General features: G+C 41.6%; 1 protein-coding gene and 1 long non-coding RNA gene across 4 annotated transcripts in view; one reads left to right on the top strand and one right to left on the bottom strand.

Annotated features, from left to right (window-relative positions):
- ZEB1 (zinc finger E-box binding homeobox 1) overlaps positions 1 to 17,556 on the bottom strand; it is a 138,798-nt gene extending 121,242 nt beyond the window's left edge. Inside the window, exon 1 of one of the 3 annotated variants that reach the window (XM_075144023.1) lies at positions 17,425 to 17,556. In XM_075144023.1, coding sequence (XP_075000124.1) covers positions 17,425 to 17,482 — 58 coding nt within the window. In that variant the 5' untranslated portion in view covers positions 17,483 to 17,556. Of the gene's footprint in view, positions 1 to 16,451; positions 16,584 to 17,424 lie in introns of those variants that run through there. The other 2 variants (XM_075144024.1, XM_075144025.1) reach the window with 2 other exon arrangements.
- On the top strand, positions 17,075 to 22,216 carry LOC142079589 (uncharacterized). The gene is made up of 3 exons (XR_012672721.1): positions 17,075 to 17,249; positions 17,616 to 17,702; positions 18,336 to 22,216. It is a non-coding gene; the product is annotated as an uncharacterized LOC142079589 (long non-coding RNA).
- The last annotated feature ends 1,733 nt before the right edge of the window (positions 22,217 to 23,949 follow it).

Below are 23,949 nucleotides of genomic sequence, written 5' to 3'. Positions count from 1 at the left end.
CTTCCAACCTTCATTAAGGATGTTTAAAGAAGGTGCATTAGAAACTAACTTGAAACAGTAGCAGGCTGGGCAGCTTCAGGGCTACAAAAAGTGGGGGAGCAGCAACTCAAAACCCGCTGAGAAATAACAACAGTGCAGGAAAACAAATGTATTCTTCCAAAGCCTTTGTGAAGTGCGCTCTCAGCTACGGGCGGCACAGTGGTAAGCCCAGCTGTCGATTCAGCAAGCTGCACGACTGTCACTCCAAAACAGGTCACAGTTCAGCAAACAAGTTGTTATTGGTTTTTACTGCAGATGAAGAGGTCTACTCACTAAAAAGCGGCATTTCTGAGGCAATGTTTTCCTAGGAACAACTATATGCCTTTATGTAATACATTTAATATAGCATGTTGCCACCAGTAAACATCAGTAGATTTCTTTACTGCAGAAAATCTCAAACCTCACTTTATTACAGGAGGTGGTTTCACATAAGGATGCTGGTTTGCCATAGCTGGCAAACAGACGGGTTTCTGCCACTTTGTTAGCAACCCAGACTTCCCCAGAGTGGAACGGTAGGGCATCAACATCTCCTCCTACTAACTCCTAGCTCCTATGCCGAGGCATTTTGAGTGCACCTGCCAAAAAGCAGCTTCTATTCCTTGAGATTTCCAGCCAAGGAATACAATTTGGTAACGACAGACATAGGGCCCACAACTGGCTGCTTCTCTAGGAAGTACCAAGACGGCCCACGTTTAGTGGGATGTGCGCCATTAGCCAACAGGAATTAGTTGCATTACATGCTCTCATCTCATACACTCAGGCATCAATTTAAATAACCTTTGTGCAGAAGACAGCCTTTATCCTTTTGACAAATGGGAAAAAAAACTCTCAAGGAAGCACAAAATGTGCTTGTACTTTTTGGCTAAGGAAATAGGCCCTCTCAAACCTCCAGATACCCAATATGACTTCTTCATCTGCACCCTTCCCCCATGAATAACTAAGAATCCAATTTAAATAGAAGATTGGCATCACCTCAAAGACTGAATATTTTGTTCCAGAGCTCTCATGCCTAAATGGAAACCCACATGTAACAGGCTTTCCATGAGTGTCCCACTTGCAGAAATGGAGAAAAACATCAAAAATAAGACAGACTTCTAAAGATTTTGCGACAGGAGAGATGACTAAAAAAACCTTGTTCTTCTTCACGTGATACTATGAGGATGACAACGCAGACATCACAAGGCAAGACAGGCCTCACGTCTCTCTGGATCCCTTCCGTCCCCCAGTAGGAACAAAGCACATTGCTTTCCTAATGACTGGCAGGTCATTAGGATAGTATGGAAATCCCTCCTATCCTATCATGCTGCACAAGCGAACAGATTTGTCATGTTGGTGCAGTTGCTTATTAGTTTTAGAATATTCTGAGGTTTGTAAAGGGCTGTGATGGCTACCATATAGTTTAGGAATCTGTGAGGTACAGAGGAATAAGATTCAATTAAAAAAAAACCAAAAAACATCAGAGGTATTGATTAGATATCATCAATAACATCCAAGGCAGTAATATCAACATGCTTTTGGCTGTGTGGTTTTCCAGAACACCCTTACGAATCAAAAGGAAATATAAGGACAAGCACATGTGAATGAATCTGAAAGATTTTGAACATATGCTTCCTCCAAAACAGAGCTTGACACTCCTTGTTCTCATACACTACAGGCTTATCTGCTGAGGATTACATTTCAGTCTTTGCAAGTTACCCAAATTAAAGAGTTCCTGACTATAACAGACAGTGTCCACTGAAATACTCTGCAATAGTCACATAGGTTTTGCAGAATTGCATGAATTGTTCCAAGAAACCTAAACCACCTATTATTACAGCAGAGATAATCATAAGCCTTTTTTAAGCTCAAAAACATTGATTTGGCTTTTTTGTTGGGTTTGGGTTTTTTGGTAGCGTTTTTTCCCTCTTCTCTAAAATAGTCTCGCTTGGGAGAGGAGGAAGGAGAAGAAAGGAGATGAAAATACACTGTAGCTCTGCATATCTTAAAGAAGAACTACTCGATTCTAGGATAAGGAAAAAACATGAGGCTTTTTAACATGTGAAGCACATCTAAGAGACTCTTCTTTCTATTCACAGAAAAGAAATCCCACAAAACTGGAGTCATCAGGATTCACACAGGGCCTACAACACATAGAAAAGATGGAAACAAACAATATCTCAGTCAGATAACAAAAACACATACTCTAATTCTTCTACTGCAGGAACACACTTCTGCTCTATCTATGGAAAACAGCAGACAAATATAAATGAGGCAACTACATGGTTCTGGGCTGGACTAGGGAGAAACAGCAAATCACTGTAAAACCTATGAGTTTCCACATGTTAACGGTACTGCGTTTCTCAAAGCTTAAGGCAAGGGTTGGCCATCAGGATTGAAGAAAGCAGAACCGGGGGAAGGATACAAGAAGGCACCTTCCAGGCCTGTATCCTCCAGGCGTCTCATTCTGTGTCAAGCATTGCACCTTCGTTTGTACAAGGCCTTCTGTAATTTCATAGTTTATACATTAGATACTTTACAGAGGAGACATTAAGATCCTGCATCCCCTTCCTCACTACAATCAGCAAACAAAAGACAATTTGTCCACAGGAAGTTTTAAAATACGTTGTACTTCGAGTTAAATCTAGTGATAAATATTCTGAATTGGTTACCTTTTAAACCTGAAAATATTAATTTCCAGGTTTGAGATTTCTCCTCCATGCCACCTCAGGCACTCCATAGCTCTGTGGCTAGTGGCCATAATTATAGTGTCCTAAACTTGGGACTCCAACTCTGCTACACTAGTACTCGCCAATGAGAAATGACAAAGTGATCTTAAGTATCAACCCAAAAGCTGTTAAAATTGAAAGATAATCCTGTTTATTAGTACCAGGACTATATTTTACTAGTCTATTTTTAAATGCAGAACCTCAACCATACTAGTTAACTAAATGTTTATTTTCAAACTAGCAGGTACAAGACCCAGTTAAAGTTCTCAAAAATTCTTGGTTGTAGTGAATTTGCCTGAGAGGGACACTTGGAAATGGTCTACAGCTTGGTCAGACAGACTGACATACAATATCACTTGCCACTGATTAAGAGCAATCATGCAACTTTAGAAAGCAAGAACAGTAAGTTTCCCACCCGCCATGGTATACCCCATCACAAGACTGCTTTTACAAATGTTTGGAATAATTTAGCACAGATCCTTTCATATCTGCAAACCTTCCTCATACATGGTATTTTAATCAGCTACTCCACTGTTGTAGCCTAAATACCACAGAAGACAGCAAGCAAAATAAAAATGCATGTAAAGTGAATTAATACTGCTGTCAAGGGAGCAGCATCTGTGGAGCTCTGTGGTATAATGGGTCTCAGAATCTCTCTCAGTTGTTTCCTTTTTCTTTGGCTGGGGGTGAAAGGAGGGGCAGACTTTATTGTGGGAGGGGAAGGAGAGAAGGAAGTACACGTGAAGTACACATTTTGAGGAGGGGTTTCCCTTAAGGAAAATCAATCCAAGAGACTGGAGAAGAGTTAGCGTGCAAAGTGCAGCTAAAAGGAGATCTTCAAGGGATACGGTCCATATAACAGATGGTGTACGCGTCCAGAACAGCCACAATGAGACCTGGCAGCAGCTGACAGAATGAGAAAACAACAAAAACCGTATTTCCTACATTTCCTTCTGGTGAAGTGAAATTGAGCTTTCAACTGTTTTACCTGTCTTTGGTACTCTGCAACTTTCCCAAATCTCTCCTGAAAACCAGCCATGGCACAACACTGTAGCCATGTCAGGCCAGGCCAGTCCAAGGCAGCAATACCTTTCTCAGTACGATGCGTGATTATAAAAAACACATAGGAGACAAGAACAGTTCTAGATTTTTTTATTCATATTCATAAATGCAACTTCCCTAAGCTGCATTAATGTGCAACATACTGCTTTCAGTAGTGCCAATTAAGTCACAGATGTTGAAAGATTTGTAAAATATGTAGCTACCTCCTTCCCCCATAAGAGAGATCACTTCTTATTTTTACTCAAATGTCTTTGCATTACCTACCAGTGTTTACCTCCCTTTCCACCTGCAACTACAGAAACTTCCTACTGTAAACCACAGCAATCACATGGGGCAAGGAAAGAGGAGAGGAGAAAAACCCCACAGATCCTCTCTTAATAAACTAGCCTGGAACATATTTTAGTTGTCACCATCTACAGACTATCCACTGTTAGAGATAGTTAACTAGGCTTGTGTTTTAACGCCAGCTTCCTTCATAAGCAGCTACAGTCTTCAGCACCATAAAAAGCTCATATGATCATAGAAACAATTCTGACCTGCAAAATAAAAATGCATGTAAAGTGAATTAATACTGCTGTCCAGGGAGCAGCACCTGTGGAGCTCTGTGGTATAATGGGTCTCAGAATCACTCTCAGTTGTTTCCTTTTTCTTTGGGGGGGTTGGGGTGGGGGGAGGGCAGACTTTATTGTGGGAGGGGAAGGGAGAGAAAGAAGTACACACGAAGTACGCATTTGGAAGAGGAGCTTCCCTTAGGGAAAATCAATCCAAGAGACTGGAGAAGAGTTAAGTGTGCAAAGTGCAGCTAAAAGGAGATCTTCAAGGGATCAAGGGACACGGTCCATATAACAGATGGAGTACGTGTCCAGAACAGCTACAACAAGACCTGGCAGCAGCTGACAGAATGAGAAAAATAACACAAAGGTTACTCAAACAGTATTCCCATTTTATTTATTACAAGTTGTAATTTGTATATTTTGTTGCTAAAGCATAGATTTCCAGAGTCACGTAGGTTGGATCCACAGTGACATATTGAACAGACTCCAACAAGCAAGACAGACTAAACCAAGTATCAGTCAAGAGGTTTCTTTAAAATTAAGCATTTTAGGACAAGTTTTGCATGTTTTAATAATTCCTCCGTATTCTGTATACCGAATTGTTTTTATGCTGACTTGCCAGTTAGTTTGGAAGCCCACGTTTATCAGAAGCTGTCTCCGTTTCCCAAGAAGATGCAATCCAGGAAGATCCTTCATTTAGCATAAATGAAAGTAGTGCACCTTTTTGGGGGGAAGAGCACCTTTTAGAGCTTGCATGACATAAAACAAACAATCTTTTTGAAAGCTGTAACTGGAAGTTAGGAGGGCAACAGCAGCCACTACTGCTTACAGATACAGTAAACTGTAGACAAGTGAGAGGATTTTTTTACTTTTTTTAAACAGCAGATTCTTATAGTGGGTAAGTATAGCTGTCAAAGCCTTGATAGGAATCCTAGCTATTTTTCCTGCTACTGCTTCTGCACACAGACTTGTGCCTCTGCTTGATCCAACTCACTACAGCTTTATATTTTACATCCTCCGCTAACATCTGGATTCCCTCTGTCTTGTCAGCCATGTTTCTGGCCCAATTTCCTTCAAGTCTGTATTAGCACATCTTCCAAAAGACTTAAACCCAACACACTTCTGCAGGGCAGATTATGTAATCCTGTAACTAATCAAAGCACGAGAAATAAAAAATTGAAAAGAAAAAAAAAATACACCTGCATGGTGAAAATGAAACTGAGCTGTCATGCTATTACTCCCTTCCTTCTCCCACACATATACAGCAAGCAGGAATAGCAAGTAGTACATCATCCATTTAGCTCATCGGTATTTTCCTGCTAGAAGGATCTTCAGCACTACTCTGTAAAGCACCTAGGAATACTTTTGACAGTTGAAAAAAATTAAGTTTATTTTACACCCATTAACATGATCATAAACCAAAGGCTACTCTCTCCATCTCCCCAATACAGATATCCTCCATGGCAGGCTTGTCATTTTTTGCTTTATAATGGAGTCATTTTATTGTATGCAAGAAGCCTCAGGCATTTTGTGCAGCCCATTACTCTTTGCTGCCCACATTCAGATGGCTAATCTGCTATCAGCCAGAAGCTTGACAGACAAAAGGAAAAGGCAGGAAAACAGCACACATGGTTGCGCATGCACACACACACTTCAGCTACAAAGTGTTTCGACAGTAGACCCAAGAACCAACAAGACACACATTTGATTGCAGTCCTACTTAATGCTTCTGTCGTTGAAGGAAGACATATGAGTTCTTTAAAGGTAGATAGGCTGGGGAGACATTTAATTTAAAAAAAAAAGCTTATTTAGGATGCCTATTAAGATACACCAAGGCACAAACCTGGAAGGCTTTACTCAGTGAGCATGCTGAAACTTGGAAAGTCACAAACATCTTTCTATTCTGAGGATTTGCTATACAAGACCTTCAAAATGCTTAAAAAATATTGGCAAAAGTTAGAAAGATGAAATAAGGACTAAATAAACTATTAGAACAAGATATTTGGCAAGTTTTCAGTTTCAGCACTTCTATTTTCTTACCTGCTCAGAAAAGAACTGATATTTTTTTAAAAAGTTGTAATTCTCTCCTATATCCCAAGCTATTGTGACACCATACATATGCAAGAACAAATGTAGTGAAATGATTTGCACATCATACTGCATAACAAGGAACTTTTGTTTTTTTTAAAAAAAGATTGGGGTAATTAAATAGAGAAGGCTTGCCACTTCATACCAAAATACAGAAAATGCCCATATTTGCTGGAGTTCTTAACTACCTTACTTATTTTGTTTCTGAAGGAAAGCACCTTATTTTGTTTCTGAAGGAAAGCACCTCAGCAAAGTCACAGGCAGTATTGGCAAAAACATTTTTTGAGCATCAGATCTACAGGCAACCATCAAATACCTTGTTAAGACTTTTCTGTCAGGATCATAAACCTCTGTTGTGTGTCATGATTTTTATTCAGCTAAGTCTATTTGTATCCTTTGCCGCTGGAAAGCTAAAATTGTCCCTCTTGTGTGAACTGGCTTAGCTCACAGAAACAGAAAGTGTGTCACTAGTTTTAGTCACTCACACACTGAGATACAAACCTGGCTCATCCTTCTAAGAAGTCCCTCTCCATCTTGTAACTACTACATCAGCTATGCAGGCTGATCCCTGAAGGCATGATTAATCACATGGTGAAATATAGAGAACTATGGCATGTTATACTCCATTATGCGTCACTGGAACTGTTTCCCTTTTCCTATGCTACAAACACCAATTCAATTTTGCTTCTCACTTCTGTTTAAGTTATTCCATTTTTGTGCAGAAAGAGTCTCCCAGCATTTTGATTGCAATATAGAACTGATTCTATCTTACTTCCACTATTTGTTGTAAGACATATTTAGGGTTTCAGGAATACAGTATGTCAGTCAATTTAAAATCTGGAAAAAGTACAAGGTAAGCCTTACCATGAAGAGCAGAAGTTATCAGAATAGTCTTTTCCATAGCATTAGTCTCGGTGGTTTTAGTATCATTACAACACTGTTATAAACAACAGAAGTTTACCTTGTGTTACCACAGGGAGCATTCAAGCCAGCCTAATAGATTACATTATTCGATAACGTAACTATACATATGCATGTCTACAAAACAAATTCCTATTGTAAATGCAAATTCACTCTCAGCATTCAGTAGATACAATGTATCAAAATAGGTTATTATAACAAGTCATCCAACAACCTGCTCCGATCTAAAGTTTAAAGTTGGCAAGAACAGTGTTTTCTTGTTGCCTTTGAGTCACAGAAGTTCTGAAATCCCCCGTGAGTCTTGTCCTGCAGGACGAGTGCTTCTCTCCTTCTGTGGCCATCTGCAGCACCTCCTAAGAGCAGCACCATCCCTGGCAGTGCTCTGCAACCTTATCTTTCTCTCCCACATGTACAAGGTAAGAGGGGAAAAAAATAATACATTTGCATATGTAATTATGGTGTAGCTCAGCAGTGAGCAAAAAATTACTGGAAGTTGAGAACAGATATGCCCGATGACCACACCTTAGTTTTTGAAATGAAAATGCTTTGCAAGGAAGGGGAAGGGACAGCAGCAGGGAAGGAAGCCAGTCATTACAGCTCCAAATCTGCTTCAAAGTCCTCATTCACCACCTCATGCTCTTTGCAGGGCCAACTGTACCTAGGTCCTTCCTGTGAACAATAACAGAAGAATGAATCCAGTACTATGTGACTAGTTCTATTTCGCTTGAATTTACCAAATAGCTGTATCAGGAATACTAGGGGAAAAAAAGGAAAGGCTATGGAAAGACATAAACAAAACAGGACAGAAGAATAAACAGGTTACAGATTCTGAATAGTACCTCCTTTTCCAGTCTAGAACTTCACATGACTTACAGTAAATAGCATACAGTAACTTAAGAGAAAGAATAAAATGGACTAGAAGGTAGGAATAAGGAAAATCTGATGCATACCTGAAAGGACACTAGGCAGAAATTCCTCAAAGCATTGAGGAAAAACTGTTTAAAAACAGGTGTATTTAGGAAAACAGGGACAACTCACCCCCCTTATGGTTTTGGGCTTTAAGGAAAACTGTTAGATTGGGGGAGGGGGAAAGCGTTAGGAAAACAAACAAACACCCAACCTGCTTCTTTAGGTCAAATATACCAGTTTAGCAAAAAGCAACCTAATCCCTGTAATTAAAGTCTGATTTTTCTGTTCTTTAGTTTGCACTTTTTCAGACGGAATAGATTTCCTCAGGCCTTTTTCAATCATGCCATATTTGTGATGTTTTGTAATTTCATTTTGCTTTCTCCCATATACACTCTGTGGACAGATGTCTCTACAAAATGGAACAGAAACTGCCCTCAGTGTCTGTCAGACAGAGTTTGAAAAGGGATGTTTGCTGAAATAATGAAAACATTTCATATCACAATAACTGAAGGTGCTCCCTAGCATCACTGGCCCAAGTAGCATTTGATCCTAACGAGGATAGGCACACTAGTTCATAGGTAAAAATACTCTCTCTACCACATCAGACTCTCTTAACCCCTTTTTTCAAGTGTCGTCCATGAAAGTCACACTCAGAATCACGGTGAAAGGCCAGGTTTATAATCTATTTTTCTCCAGCGCTCTTGCCAGCTCCTCCAATGTTCCTGATCTAATGCTTGACTTGTGAGAAGCTAAAAAATAGAAGAGCTTGCAGAAAGACAGAGGATATCTGCATCAAATCCAAAAACATACTTAAAAGAAGTACATAAGAGATAGTTAAGGAAAGTTGTTTCTTCTCCTTCTGATACACTCCAATATCATACGGGGTTCTTAGCGTTTAAAAACGTAATTTTACATGTCCTTTCACTCAATAAGGGCTGCTACTCGTACTTACAGGTCCTAATTGGATAGGATGGAATGTCATCTCAGCACAGGATAGAATTTATCTTTTGTACTCTCTCTCCTCAGTTATAATTGAGCCCCCTAACACATCCGGAAGAATACATTCATCATTAGACATGTTCATTTGCTTTACATAGTTCTCCAAAAATAGGATAGATGGAACACGTTGAAGGCAGAGCAATGAGGGAGATGCTACCAAACAGAAAGCAAACATTTGTAAGGGAAGCAGCAAAGGATGCCAGTTTTCAGATTTTAACCTTTGGGTGACAGCAGTTGTTAACCAAACTGCTTTGCAACAACAGGGGTAAAGTCCTCACATCAAGGAGATTGTGACAGCTGGGAATGACAGCTGAAAAGGAGAGAACTGAAACAGGCTGCTTTCAAACAGTACTGACTTCTCAAAGATGAGAAGGCATATTTTTAGTTAACTTCTGTTGCTCTGAAAAAGCATGTTAAAATAAAAGATACAGTTACATTACAGTAATGGCATCAGAAACAAGCACAGAGCAAGGCAAAGTAAAAAAGCCTCCTTTCTTCTCTATTTGGGGTTCCTTTGTGGACAAATGTACAAGTCTAAAGGACCCTGGTTAATATGTTCAGCACTAACCAACTGCAACATTCGAATCACTGCCTGGCTGCTCCACGTGTAAAGATACAATCTTAAATTTCTTCTTTCTGCTCTACCACCACCTATGCTCCTAACATGTGAATGTAAGCTGTCAGGTACTCACACAAGGAAATCAGATGTACAGGCCCAGATACAGGAAGAGAAGACTCAGTACCTATATTTTTACTGCCTGAAAGGTGCCTTACACACTGTGGTGATGGCACTAGTATTTTTCTCAGGAGTACTGAAATAGATTTATAAAGCTATGCTGCATTTAACTGTAGTTAGTATTTTATCCATCAAGTCTCACTCTTCTTGACTGGGCTTCCCATTTTCCTCCACTGCCACACAGGAATTCTACTTATCTATGCAAGAAAGGGACAAATAGATTATTAAATAAACAAACTGAGGCTCAAAACAAAAGGCAAGCTGAAAATAACCCCAGTCTTTCTTTAAAAGAGCAGGGCAAGCAAAGATTAAAAAGCTACAACTGTGAACGGTTTTTAAAAACTGTTAAAAAACAGATTTAAAAAATCAAACTTCTGTTACTCTTTCCAATAACTTAAAAATAAGACGCTAGGAATTACACAGCCAGAAAAGCAAACCAAGACTGAGAAATACCCGTGCACTTGATAATCAGTCAATTTCTTGAGCTTGACCAGAATATCAGAGGCAACGGCTTAGTGAGATGTTTTAAAAAACCTACCAACATAACATGGAAGCAGAAAGTATTACAAAAAACTATACACACAAAACTCCCTATAGAATCCCCCAACAGTTCCAGTGTTTCAAGGCATCATCTAGTCAACTGAGGTCAAAGCTATTTCCCACTGTGATCTTCTTGTGCAGCCGACCAGGGACCACATTCATCGCTTCCTGGAAGGCCACCAAGGTGCATCAGAAATAAGGTATCAGACCTTCAGTGAGAAGCAGACTAATCCCGTCCCTATTCCATCCTCCCTCCTTCCCACACACGCTCTTTGCCTTACCCATCCACCCCTGCCCACTCATACACACATCCTTCTGCTCTCCATGGTGTGCTTGGCTTTTTGTTGATTTTTTTTTTTTAAAAGAATTAAGATTTCAAACAGCATTTCCCTCAACAAGAAAGAGTCCCTATCATAACTGATCTATTGCACTGTCTCGTGACTAGAGCTAACCACACATCTTCATAATGAAGATACCAGACTGCTCTCCACACCTGCCTTACCTCTCACTGCCCAGGCCCCCCAGGTAGGAGCAGCACCCACCTGCACCCGTAGCCACTTCCCACATGGCTCCGCCTTAACAGCAGCAGCCCCCTGTGACAAACGGAGCAGTAGTAAAACCTAAACTTGGCATGTGTTTGTCCCAGTCAAGACGACTTTCCAGGCCTGACATTTATTTACACATTTCTGGGGAATTTTTGTTTTAAGGAGGACTTATGCTTTTTTATTTACCTAGCAATAATTTTCAAATATTAGAAATACCAGCCACATGCTGAGACTCTTCTTTAGTCACTACTGTCCCAACAAAACCAATAACCGATTAAATCATCTCTGCCCAGATGTTAACCTCCAAGAAAACAGTCTTCTAAACACCCCAGACATCGGAGCAGGAATGTTGATGTTAATAGTGTAGGTCTTAAGCCAATTTCCTCCTGTTATGTTTTACTTTTGTCTACCTACACATCACTGAACTTAAATTTTGGGAATACAAAAAACACCAGAAGACAAAATTCTACTTCTCTGGCACATCATTACATCAACATTGACTACGCAGACAAGAAACATCACCAGTGAAGATACCATCTTAATACCATCTAAAAATGACTAAAGAGAAAATTGAGTTTTGCATATTGCCACTTGTTTGCTGAAAGTACAAGTATTTCAAGACAATAAATATGAGTTTAAATACTTAAACTGAAAGGAATAGTAACTGCTAAATGACAAATCTGTTCTTTCTCTTTAAGGCTCTAGATCAAGCCAAATGCAAGGGTAGTCCCAAGGATTAAAAATGGATTGAGACTCAGTCTTGCTATGGACTTCCTGTGTGACCTTGGGTAAGTCACTTGAGAATTTAGTTCTCAAAAATAACAGGCCTATTATAGCTGCCAGAATGAAGCACCAAAGTTTCTGAGGCCACAGATGCAAGCCAGGTCCTGCTTACTTGCCCATAACAGAGAAGATCCTAACTGGTGAGCCCTTTTGAAAAATGTAGAGAAGTATGACCAGAACTTCAGGAATATTGATATTAAGCACTTGAAAGTTCATCTGGAACTGTACTTTGAAAATTGGTATGAAAGCCTACATAGAACTAGAATTATTTCCATTTTTCAAGCTCTTGTTTTGTGTATTTGTGTGAAACCTATCACAAGTAGAATCTTTATGATCTCCAGAGATGCAGTATGTACTGTTAAATACTAGATTTATAGTCAACGAAGCACATGTATTCTAATCAGCTTGCAATATCAATTAGTTAGAGTTTCTGGAATTACTACAAACAGCTAATGAGTTGAAAGCAATAAGCTTCTATCTTTGGTAAATAATAATGACTGAATTTAGAAGTAGGGATTCTTAAGAGCCATTTGGCTAGATACTGTAATTCCAGCAGTTTCCCTGCAATAGGGAACAGTTGCTCAAAAATCAGTTAAAAAACAAACAAGCAAAAAAAACCACAACCCAAGCTTCACAGAAGTTGGTTTTATTTCTTCAACATAGTAATAGAGTCCCACGCATGTTAAAAATGTCTGCCATCCTTTGATGGCGTTTTAAACCCTATTAGAACAGATGTTTCCACATGAGGAAAGGCATTGCACTGATATTTTTTACCTTTGTTTACTCCAGCCTCTCCCCCCCCACCGTAAAACTTCTATGAGAAGAACTGACAGGTTAATACCACCACCTGACTCCCAGCGGGGAAGGAGGCAGAGGACAGCTGTAGAACCCCTTCGCCCTGCACTGCCGACAGAGGAGCTCACGTTCAGAGAGCAAGGGCCTAACCGAAGTCAGTAATGCTGCTATTAATGGGTCCTGTAATAAGGCCCAAAGTTGACAGAAAGACTCAGTGGGGAGGGATAGCTGATATAACAGAAAACGTTCAACAAAAAGTTTGGGCTGAGTTCAGGGAAGTCAAATCCTCAGACTTTTAACTAAAAAATTAAATCTGAATGACTTCTATGATAGGGAAGCCCATGTCAGGGGGAAAGTTTCATCTGCTTGCTACTTTTCATCAACTGTTTCAGCAGCATGTTTACCAGAGTCCTATAAGCAATGAAAACTGTTTCAGGCAACTAATCACCTTAAAAACCCTGCCTCAGGTAGCTTATTACCTTAAAATGCCCTGCTGCACAACTGTTAAAATAACAAGCACTGATTACTGAGAGAAAAATGAAGATATAAGGACATTTTTAAGTGCATTCCCATTATATTTCAGTAGTTAACATTAAAACAAAAGTATTACTTGTTTATATGAGAGAAGATTTCCCTGGACTTAAACAGTTAATTCAGTTGTCCATGTAGACCTGCTCACTGTGCCTGGATTTTTAACTTGGGCTACATTCCTCAATTCCCAAATTAAAAATTTAAATTAATGCTGGAGTGAAAACATGATACCTAGTGAAAAACAAAGGGAGGGGAGGAAGAGAAGAAAGGCACGACAAGGAATGTTGTATCCCAAGCGTCACTAACACCTGACATCCTGCCAGTAGTTAACACCTTGGAGCTAACAGAAATACGCCATGCTTTTGCCTTATTCAAAGGCATTTATGATCTTCTTACAGTCCTTAGCTTGGTAACAAAACTTTATATGAAATTATTATCTAATAAAAATAAAGAGAGAGGAAATCCAACTGTAAAGCAACTGAAATAGCACTCTAACAAGTCAATTCATATAACCTTTTAGTAATGAACCCACCATTACCACGGGTAAAAAAAAAAAAAAAAAAAGTCTGCCTCATCCCTTCTCCTCACATATACCTGACAACATGCAGAATTTACGCAGTTTCATACATTCTTCTTTTTACCATTAAATATGCATCTGAAGACCTGAGGGCATACTTACATTATTTTCAGAACATCAATATAAAAGGTTGATATCTTTTTAACCCTTTAGTAAGGGAAGTTTTAAATATTTTGCTTGTTTTACTTGTCTCACAGCATTGCTGAAGAACAAGACTTTTTGTTTTGCTGTTTAATAAGAATTAAGACAATCCTATAATATATGAGATGTTAAGAAAGCAACTAATCCTGATCCTGCACCCAACTCAGAATAAGAAAACCTTTGCTGATACTGAATCTATTTAAACTCCACGCAGGATTTGCATAGTGTGGCAATGCGGATGACTGGCAAAAATCACATCCCTCTTTTCTCCTCATTTCTCTATCAAAAAAGGGGGAGAAGGGGGAAAGGTAGATAGGAGGAGAGACTCCCAACCAGCACTATGTTCCTGCTTTGTCAGAATGGTGCTATCATCCAAACACTTCACTAACTCCTTTGCTGTAGCGGATGTTTTCGTGTACTAGCCAGAAGTAAGCACAATGACACAGGATAGTTTTCTTCAGGTATGAAGTCCCAGATTTCCTTGCAAGTGGAGGCTTTAATGGCAGCACCAATCTGCTCTTTTCCTGATCTCCTGTAGGGGCCAATAAACAAGGTAGAAAAGGAACCAGCTCTAAAGTTAAGAAGATAAAACTGTCTTTCCAGCTACAGTTAATGCATCAGGATGGCAGCCGTAAGTTCTGGCTCCCAAACACAGAGAGAGGGGGAAAAAAAAAAGAAGAAACAAAAGTTTACAGTACAAGAATAGCTGTGTTAAGTTTATCAACAGATAAACAGAAGGAAAGTTTACAGTATAACAACTCGATGCCATAGCCCATTATTATTAACTGGTACACTGGATGTCAAGTGCAATCTCTCTCTCATAATCTCACATTCTGTGGGAAAGTGGGGGAAAAAGGTAACTGGAATAGCGTAAAATTGATTTAGTGTATACTATGAACAAGCCAGTTGATGAAGCATCTCCTGTATGCTGATCTCTCATTAACAGAAGATATTCACCTATAAGAGCAAAGTGCATTTAGAGATTTAGAAGAAAAATAAAGTCTCATACCTATTTATTTTTAAAGGTTAAAGGGTTAACATTTTTCTAGCCATTTTCTTTAGTAAACATTTGCAAGTCATACATAAACCCACTGCTGAGAAATCTCTATTAGCCACAATCTATTATCTAACTGATCCTGATGCTTCAACGCACAGTGGCTTAAGTTGGTTTTAATTCCTCAAAAAAAGGAACCAAAACCAGCCTAAACCAAAACACACTACAATTCTACCCTGCAGAACTAGTTGGTAAAGACTCAGAGGCTTTTTGTAATAAAACGGGTGCAGTGATGAGGTCCAAAAGTGAAGAAGATGAAAGATACCTGGAATGATACCGCATCTCATACACCTTTTGTTTTCTGTGAGTGATACATGCTGCAGACAAAACGTTTTGTGCTAAACAGCCTCAAATCTGGTTTTCTAATATTAAGCACAAAGGAAAAACACTGACAGCAAGCGTGGTAAATAAATCCCTCCCTTGAGAAGGAAAGCAGCAGACAGGAGGGGGCTGACATACATGCAGGAGAAAACTAAACACCATCTTTTTTTCTACCTGCACAAGTTGCCATTTGCTGCAGCGATCAAGAATCTCTTTTCCCCGTTGATTTCAAAAGCTAGGTTTTCAGAAAATTTCTCTCAGGTCATCTGTTGATATGCTTTAAGAGTATAATATTCATATGACTGGATCTTTAAGAGAAAAATCCATTTTCTTTCCTGTTCAGGTAAACATGTTTACAGCTCCTGCACAGACGCTGGGTGGTTCAGACTCACATGTCACACACATGTCGTCAGCAACAAGAAAAGCCCCTTTCTCTGATCATCAACATTTTTAATAAGGTAAAGAGAAAAGCACTTTCCAAACTTACCTTTAGCACAGCCAAATCATGAGCTAAATATAAATATTTACACTAGGACAAGGAATTAATAACGTGAGAGTGCAAACAAGAATACTTGCTACAAAATGCACACAGCAAAAATAAGAAAACCCTCCTAAGTTCAAAGCAATCAAATCAGCCCGTCAGCCCCTGGAAAGGCCGTTATTTATCCCCACGTTACGCCTGGAACAGTCGGGATTAGAGAGGAGAAGCACCGATCGTGACTCTGATCTATTTCGGAGACCGTTCATTGCGTATGAAAACATCTCGGATCGCGGGCGAAAGCCTTCCTATCTGTGACCCTGCACAGGAAATGCCACATAAAACCTAAAATTGCCAAGGAAGGTTACAAAATCTCCTGCTTTACATCCTATTGCGAAGAGTCTCTACGAGAACCGAACTACTTCTCCATTTTCCAGAAAACAAGTACAGAGTGGGTGTTACGAGCGTTTATTCCCCCCGCCATGTACCTTCCAAATGCATCTTAAAGTAACACACGTACCAAAGGGGGGGGAAACAACCCCACAGCAGCCCTTAAGTCTGAAATGTAAATGTAATTCCTTATATAGACTGCAGCAGTTGGTCACACACGCACGGAGAGCAGAGCGGGGCCCCCGGCCAAACCGTTACCACCCATTATTATACAAACAGGTACCTCCGAAGCCAGAGGGAAGGGAAGAAACTTCGCCGCCCGCCCCCGCCGCCCGGGAGCAGCCCTCCCTTCCCCGCCGCCCCGGCGGGACCCAGGGCGGGGAGGCAGCGCGGCCGCGGGGCGCCGCCGGGGACCGACTCTCGGCGGGGAGGCGGCGGCGAAAGCGGCGAGCGGGCGGCGGGGGCGCCGGCCCCCTCCCGCCGGCCCGGGGCGGCCGCGCCGCGCTGCCCCCGCGCGAATCGCTGCCCGCTGCGGCGACGGAGCCTCCCTCGCCGCCGGCAGCCGCGCTCCCCGGGTGTGCCCCCCCCCGCCCCCCCGCCCCCCGGTGACGGCTGGCGTCCCCCACCGCCGCCCCCGAAAGGCGGACGCCAGCCCGCCCCGCGGCGCCGGCCGGGAGCGAGGAGCCGGCCCGCTGCCGGGCGAGCGAGGGGAACTCCGGCGGGCGGCGGAGAGGCGCTCCCGGGCGGGCGATCCCGCCCGCGGGGCCGGGGGGGGGGAGGCGGGCGGGGAGGCCCCGCTCCGCCGGGGTGCGCAGGTAACAAGTTTCGGAGTTGGGACTGCCGAGGCCGGCCGGGCGACGGAGCCTCCCCCGCCGCTCCCCGCGGGGCTCGGCGTCCCCGCCCGGGCCGGAGGGCGGCGGCGCGGCCGGGGGGCCCCCCGAGCCCGCTCCCCGCAGCGGCGGCGGGGCGGTCGCGGGGCGTGTGGGGAAGGCAGCGCGTAACGGTCCCGGACAGGCGGCGGAGTGCGGAGGCACCGCTAGGCGGAGGAGGGAGGCAGGCAGCGAGGCGAGGGAGGCACCAGGTAGCGGATATAACGGTGCGGAGGGAGCCGGGCTCCCGGCGAGGAGCGGCGGGGGAATTACTTTCGCGCCCGCCCGACCTCCCCCCTCCGCGCTCGGGACGGCTCTGCCCGGCCCCCGCTCCGGCCCCGCCGCCGCCCCAGCGCAGCCGAGCCGCTGCCCCGCGGGCTGACTGACCGTTATTGCGCCTCGGGTTCGCCTGCTTCCTGCGCTTACACCTGGGGCCATCCGCCATGATCCTCTCGCTTGTGTCTAAATGCTCCAGTCACCTCCTCCCCCGCCCTCCCCCCTCCCTCCCCTCCCCTCCCCCCCGGACCTGGTTTACGACACTGGGTGGTTTTACTTTTACATCACCTTCCTACACCTAGTGCTCGGCCGGAACCTTGTTGCCAGGGGAGACGGGCGCTTTACGGCAGGACGTTTGAACGGCGGCGGGGGAAAAGTTGCGGCCGCAGGTACCGGGAGCGGCGGCCGCGGCCGGGGGGCTCGCCGGGCGGCTGCGGCGCCGCCCGGGGACCCCCGACCCACCGCGGGGTGCGCCCCCCCCGGCCCTCCGCCGGCGGCAGCAGGGGGGGATCCCCGCGGGGCGGGGCGGGCCGAGGGGGCGGGAGCCCTGTGGGGGGCGGTGGGCGCCGGCCCCCGGGGCGGCGGAGGGGGATCCCCGCCGTCGGCGCGGCCCGCGGGGGAGTTCCGCCCGCCGCGCATCGCCGCGCTGAGGGACCAGCCCTCCGCCTGCCTCCCGGCCCCGGGCGGGCCGCCCCGCTGCCAGGTGCCTCCCGCTCCGCTGCCCTGCGGCCTGCCCGGCGCAAGCCACCGGCAGCCGCCCTCAGGTACAGCGGGGGCGGCGGGGCCTGGCGGGGCTGAGCCCGTGCCGGCCCAGCTTGCCCTCGCCCCCGCGCCGGGCACCTGCCTCCGGCGTTAGAGCAGCGACGGGGCTGTCACCGCCGCAGGGTCCTCTCTTCCCCCGCCTCTGCAGCCGCTGCGGGCTGCCTTACCGTGACCCGGCGGGGAAGGAGCAGGGCGGGGCGGGCAGCGCAGCGGTGTTAGCGCGGGCTGATTCGCATCGTGACGGTCATCTTGCGTTACAGGTCCAACCAAGAAACAAACAGCTGGACGGGAGTGATGCTGATCCCCACCGTATGTGAAATCTGTCATTCTTGGGCTTTCCTTAATCTTCCCGCTTTTACAAAGAGGAGAAGAGGTATAAAATTCTATGCCCTAAAATATAAAAAGGGAAGGGAGCCATTTTTCACGGATAATTAATAAACAACCTCGTTTGGGCTTAATAAACATATTTAATGTATTAAAAATTAAAGCATTACCATCAAACACTTGTACTATTTATTTATTCTTGCTTTTCACTTCAGGCAATAAAATAATTTAGTAAGTCTCCATTTGTTTCTAGGCTTTCTTGTTTCCTTTTTTTTCTTTCTTATCCTGGGATGATTCTGTAGAATTTATAGTTCTGTGCTTCTGGGGAACTCTTTTATGTAAACAAATTAATTTTCAGTGAAAGCGTTTCTGTTAATGGGATACTTTTAATAAGTAATTGATACACTACTGAATTTGAGGCCTTTAGCTATCGTACATTGTCTCCACGTGCTATATGTTCGCACACTGTAACATATCACTCATCTCATGGAAGCAGTGTAACGTGTCTCCAGAAAATGAACTATTGAACACTGGCAATTTGTGGAAGTGCCTTGCATCTGAAGCTTCCCCAGAAGTCAGTACAATCAGGAATGCTTAGAAAAGAGGTACAGGGCTAAAATGGATGCAGAGTTAGGTAAACATTTAGAGGGATTTTTTCAAAATTAATCGTACTCTCAGAAATGTACATGAGTTGTGGATTTGGGTACTCACATGAAAGCAGTTGTTGCCCTTCTTCACAGGTATAAATAATTTGTCTAATATCTCCCAAAAAATCGGTAAATTTAGGTGTGGTTTTACATATGTATCTTTACCCAGTATGAATTGGCTGCTGACTTCAACAATTCAATGAGGATCTAGTTGAGAGTTGTTAAAGAAGGGTAACAAATCAAACAGTACAAAGTGTTTGATGGACTAATAGAAGTCATTTAAAAGCATTAGATTTGGCATTAGCTGGGAGTACTGAACCCCAAATACAAGGGTAGCTAAGAACCGCAACATGAAACCAAGTACAAGATAAAAATGAAACTTGTTAGCAAAATTTTGAGTGAGTGAATTGCAAAGTTTAAGGCAGAATCTCATTTTTGTCCTGCTTTAATAGTTCGGCATCGTTGCTTGTCGAGTTTTTGTACAGGAGATACCTGTGGCTGTGTAACTGCTTGCAAACAAGGGCTTATGGATGTTTTTATCATTCTGTGGATGAATTTAACCAAAATATCATGTACAGGTTTTCATGCTAAGTTTTCAGTTCCTTAAAATTTGTCATGTTTTAGAAGGTAGTTGCAAAAATAAAAATAATAATGTATCTGTAAATATATTTGTAGATTTGTAACAATATTCCCCTGCATGCCCACAGAAAATTCCAGGCCTCTCTTTAAGTGACTTTTAAGTAGCTTGTTTTCATTGAGTTTTGTCACTTTTCACCTTGGATAAGAATTTTTGTCTCTTCATTTTGAGCAATTTATGTTTCCTAACAGAATGAGGAGAGAAACAGTCTCCTGGTGTTTGTTATTGCTCTTTTTCAAATACCCGTAGTGTCTGTTTGAGCATTAGTCTCCTGAGGTTTCCAAGCAGCTAGGAGAAACTAGTGACAACTCTTGCTGCCCATTAGTTTCTGAAGAGCAGAACTGAACCTGGCAGGAGCATTGCTAGCTCTACACTGCTATAGTTTTAATAAATGAGAAGAGAAAACCAAAGCAATCTTTGTATATGTTATCTTTGATACCAAGGAGGTCTAGAAACTAAAAAAGCAGAGGATAGTGTTTTGCATCAAGGTATTGATTACCCCAATCACTATTCGTTGTGGAAAGCGTCTCATTCACAACTTGTAAATAGATATGTGGATGGGTTGGTTTTTTTTTTTTTGTTTTTTAAACTTTGCTATATTTAATCCAAGCAACTGGGCACTTCACATCTTTGTATATTCCCACTATTTACTGTGCTAAAAAGCATCACAATTAAGGATGCAGCCACCGTCAAAGTGTTTTGAGCTAATACATTCTTCTAATCCTGGGTGCAAACCCACTAGTTAAAATTCCTGCTATCTTTGTAGTGTTCTGCAATATATGAGCACATTGTATATGTAATTTAAATTGGTTTGTGCTGCAAGAATGAAAAATCCCATTTTTCTTTATGGTGCACAGCTTTCAATCTGACTTTTCAGTCAAAGATGCAGGAATTAATGAATGTACTAATTTGCAAAATCTCAGCAAAGCAGTATATTTTCTGCATCCTCCTCAATGTGGCAGGCTTGAGAATATGTTTCTTTAAAGGAGGAATTCAAAGACAGTGGACATCCATAACAATTAGTTTGTCTCTAGTGACACAATTTGTGTGGGAATTTAGGCAACCTAAATAGGCATAATGTAGTTGAAATGTCAGATTGTATAGCTGCTGTAGTTCACCTTTTTTGAAATTTATTTCCATTGTCTGAAGACAGGAATTAAAATACTTCAGTAGTCTCACTGGAGTATGGATGCTTGAAAACTAGCTAATGATTATTACAGGCAGTTTTTGCTGTTTTAAAAATAGTCATGTGTGTTGTGTTATGGTTTATGATCTCTTGAGTATGTATTATTAAATAAAAGCAATCAGTCCTCTGTTTGTATGCCTACTCCTTATTCATGTTTATGAAATGAAGTTTCACATCCTATCTTGAGTATTCTAGATTTAATGGTGTTCATTTAGTTGAATGAATTTAGAATTACAGTGGAAAATGACTCAGTGAATTGTTTCTTGTTTCATTTCTGGTTTGTGGAGATTCTTTTTTCTTTTTTTTTTTCTGATTTCCGTTAGTGAAACTTTATTTTCACTTCCATGTATTTTCTTGGAATGTCAGTTCCTAAAATTTACTTTTCAATTGATGATTTTTTCTTTTTTGGAGATACACTTTTGCTCCTCCATAGAAATTGTAGTTGAAAGATTTACTAGGAGAACAATGACCCAGAAATACGCAGCTTGACTGCAGGTAGCTGAGGAACTAATCTTGAATAAAATGTGGATTTTAGAGATATCGACATACGGTTTTAGTGCCCTTCCAGATGGTCTTTCCATTTCTATTTTTGCTTCCAAGTGAATCTAATAAGTTTTGAAGGTGTACCCTGGGATGTTGTACAGTCTCAAAAAATGGTAAAGCCACTTGAAATTTGCGCATTCACTTAGAGCGGAGTTTGTAAATATTTATCAAGAGAAATTACCCTGTTTTCACTTTCCTCAGCTTAAATTTTTTTTTTCTGTTCCTGTACTTTACCATGAATTTATTTGTTCATTTAAAGCTTGAAGCTATGATTCCTAATAAATTGTCATGCCTTGCACGACTTGGGAAGGCTGTTCCTGCTTGGAAGATTTTAAGTATAAGGATGTAGACTGCCATATAGCATCATATAGCTGTAATGACTTGCATATATGCAGTTGACTTTTCAAAAAATCTTCCTTGTTAAGAAAAAGTGCTTGTGAAGCTCACAAAGGCCTTCAAAACCATTTTGTTTCTCTTGTTCTCCTTTGCCCTACTTGTTGCATATTGTTTTTCTCTTGAAAGCAATTAACCTGTGCTGATACCTATGTCAGGTTGGTATGCTGTATAAAATAAGCGTAGGAAAACATAACCAGGACCTACAATTCCATTCTTATGCTAATTTTAACTTTAGACGTGATCTCTGTTTCAGAGCCTTCACACAAGCAAAAAATGATTTTAGAAAAGGAAAAAATTTGAAAAGGTCATTCCACATTCTTCACCCAAAAGGCAAACCTTGCGTGTTCAAAATGGAATTGGAATGCAAATTTGGCTACAAGCATTGGATTGTGAACAGTTGTGATTTTTTTGTACCTGGAACTTCAGTTTAGAATGTCTACTTCAATACTTTATTTTCTAGTACTAGATGCAGTAGCAAAATACTGTACCAAAATATTGTTTTTTGTTTTAAATTACATCTGAACTTGTGACTGATCAAATTACAGTTGTAGTGCAGTTAGATTACACGGTTTTATTAGTAGCACATTTTCCATTCATCTTTGTTTATGATGACTCTGCATAAGTGTCCTTATCCATTATATTATCTAATTAAACACTAATGTATTGTGAATATTTTCCCATATGGTTCATGTTTGTTTCCTTCTGTAACTTACATTCTGTTTCTGATTTAGTTCTACTCCCCAGCCCTCTTGCTGTTTGCTGTTTCACAGTTTTGTGCAATTGCTCATTTGGCTCTCGTTTGGAGTTATTCTCTTTGTTATGATATCTGTACAGCTGGCTCACTCAGCTCTTTCAATCCCAACTTAAAATTGATTTCTTAATTATTTCATTGCATATTCTTCTCATTTATATTTGGGTTTGTTAATTGCTGGAACACATTCTAATGCTAGATGTTATTCATTTGTTATCTCTCATTTGTCTTTTGTTTTTTTCTCACTGCAAAGTGCATAAGACTTCTGCAGGAAATGTTTGTTAACACATAAAGGAAAGCTGTTGTTTTGGAGCTGCTATAGTTTTGGAGCTTGCAGTGTGTATTCTGAATATACAGAATTAACATAAAGACAACCAGAAAAAAAGAATATGAGAGTCTACCAAAACAAACAAATAAATACAATTAAAAGTCTAATTTTGCTCTAAGAGACCTCAATAAATCATCAGTCAATGCCATAAGGAGAAACACAGATACTGTAATGGTTATTTTCTGAGATGTGAACTGAAGCTTTGGTGTACTCAGCATAGTTGGTCTGATTCTCCTGTTTGGCAAGGTGAGGTATCTGGTAGATACAAACATATGGTATTAAAATGGACAATAGTATGTTTGAAACTCAGATGCATAGACCAAATTCGTTTGCGCTATAGAGCTGTGTAAAGTCTAGTGTAATTACATCTGAGTTTAGTTTACTGGAGCAGGGAACAGCAGTTCGGTGCAAGAATGATCATGTGTTGATAAAGAATTGGAAAGGGATTATGATTTTTATGTGAGGCTATGCATATCAGGAATTTTTGGTTGCAAGATCAAACAAGGAAAGCCTAGTTTGGATCCATCCAAACAATAAACTTTTCTTTTTTCCCTTGTGGAAATAAAAGCCTAAAAATATTTTATGTGGGATCAAATAGAAAATGTCTTTTTTTCCCAAGTATTGAATGCTTGGATTAGAGCAATTGTTACAAGCAGAGCAGGTGGTCCAGGGGTTTCCATGAACCAAATTATTTGAAAATTGCCTTTATTAGTTTCCCTCCTCTTACTGGGGAGGTTTGAACAGAGATGTCTGTGGTGGGCAGTACCCTAAATCCCTGGTCTTCAGATATTCTGAAGAACTCTCATTTTCTCTTATTGATGCTGACCAACTGTGTAAGTACTGGAAGAAGGACAAGAGCTCCTGTGTCATCTTAAGAGAAGTACTTTGAAATACTCTCTACTCCTCTCACCACTTGAATAAATGTTCTGGTCATTAGGTGATAAACTTTCTCTAGTTCAATGACTATTTTAAGTATTTTATAGAAACAAAAAACATTCGTAAGTACAGATAAAGACCACCTGAATTGTTGTCTTTAGGAAGGTGAATTGGCATCATTGGTGA

This window comes from Calonectris borealis, chromosome 2 (genome assembly GCF_964195595.1).
Source record: "Calonectris borealis chromosome 2, bCalBor7.hap1.2, whole genome shotgun sequence".
Taxonomy (NCBI): Eukaryota; Metazoa; Chordata; class Aves; order Procellariiformes; family Procellariidae; genus Calonectris; species Calonectris borealis.
Note: the sequence above shows the minus strand (reverse complement) of the source record. Positions and strands in the feature narration are given on the sequence as shown.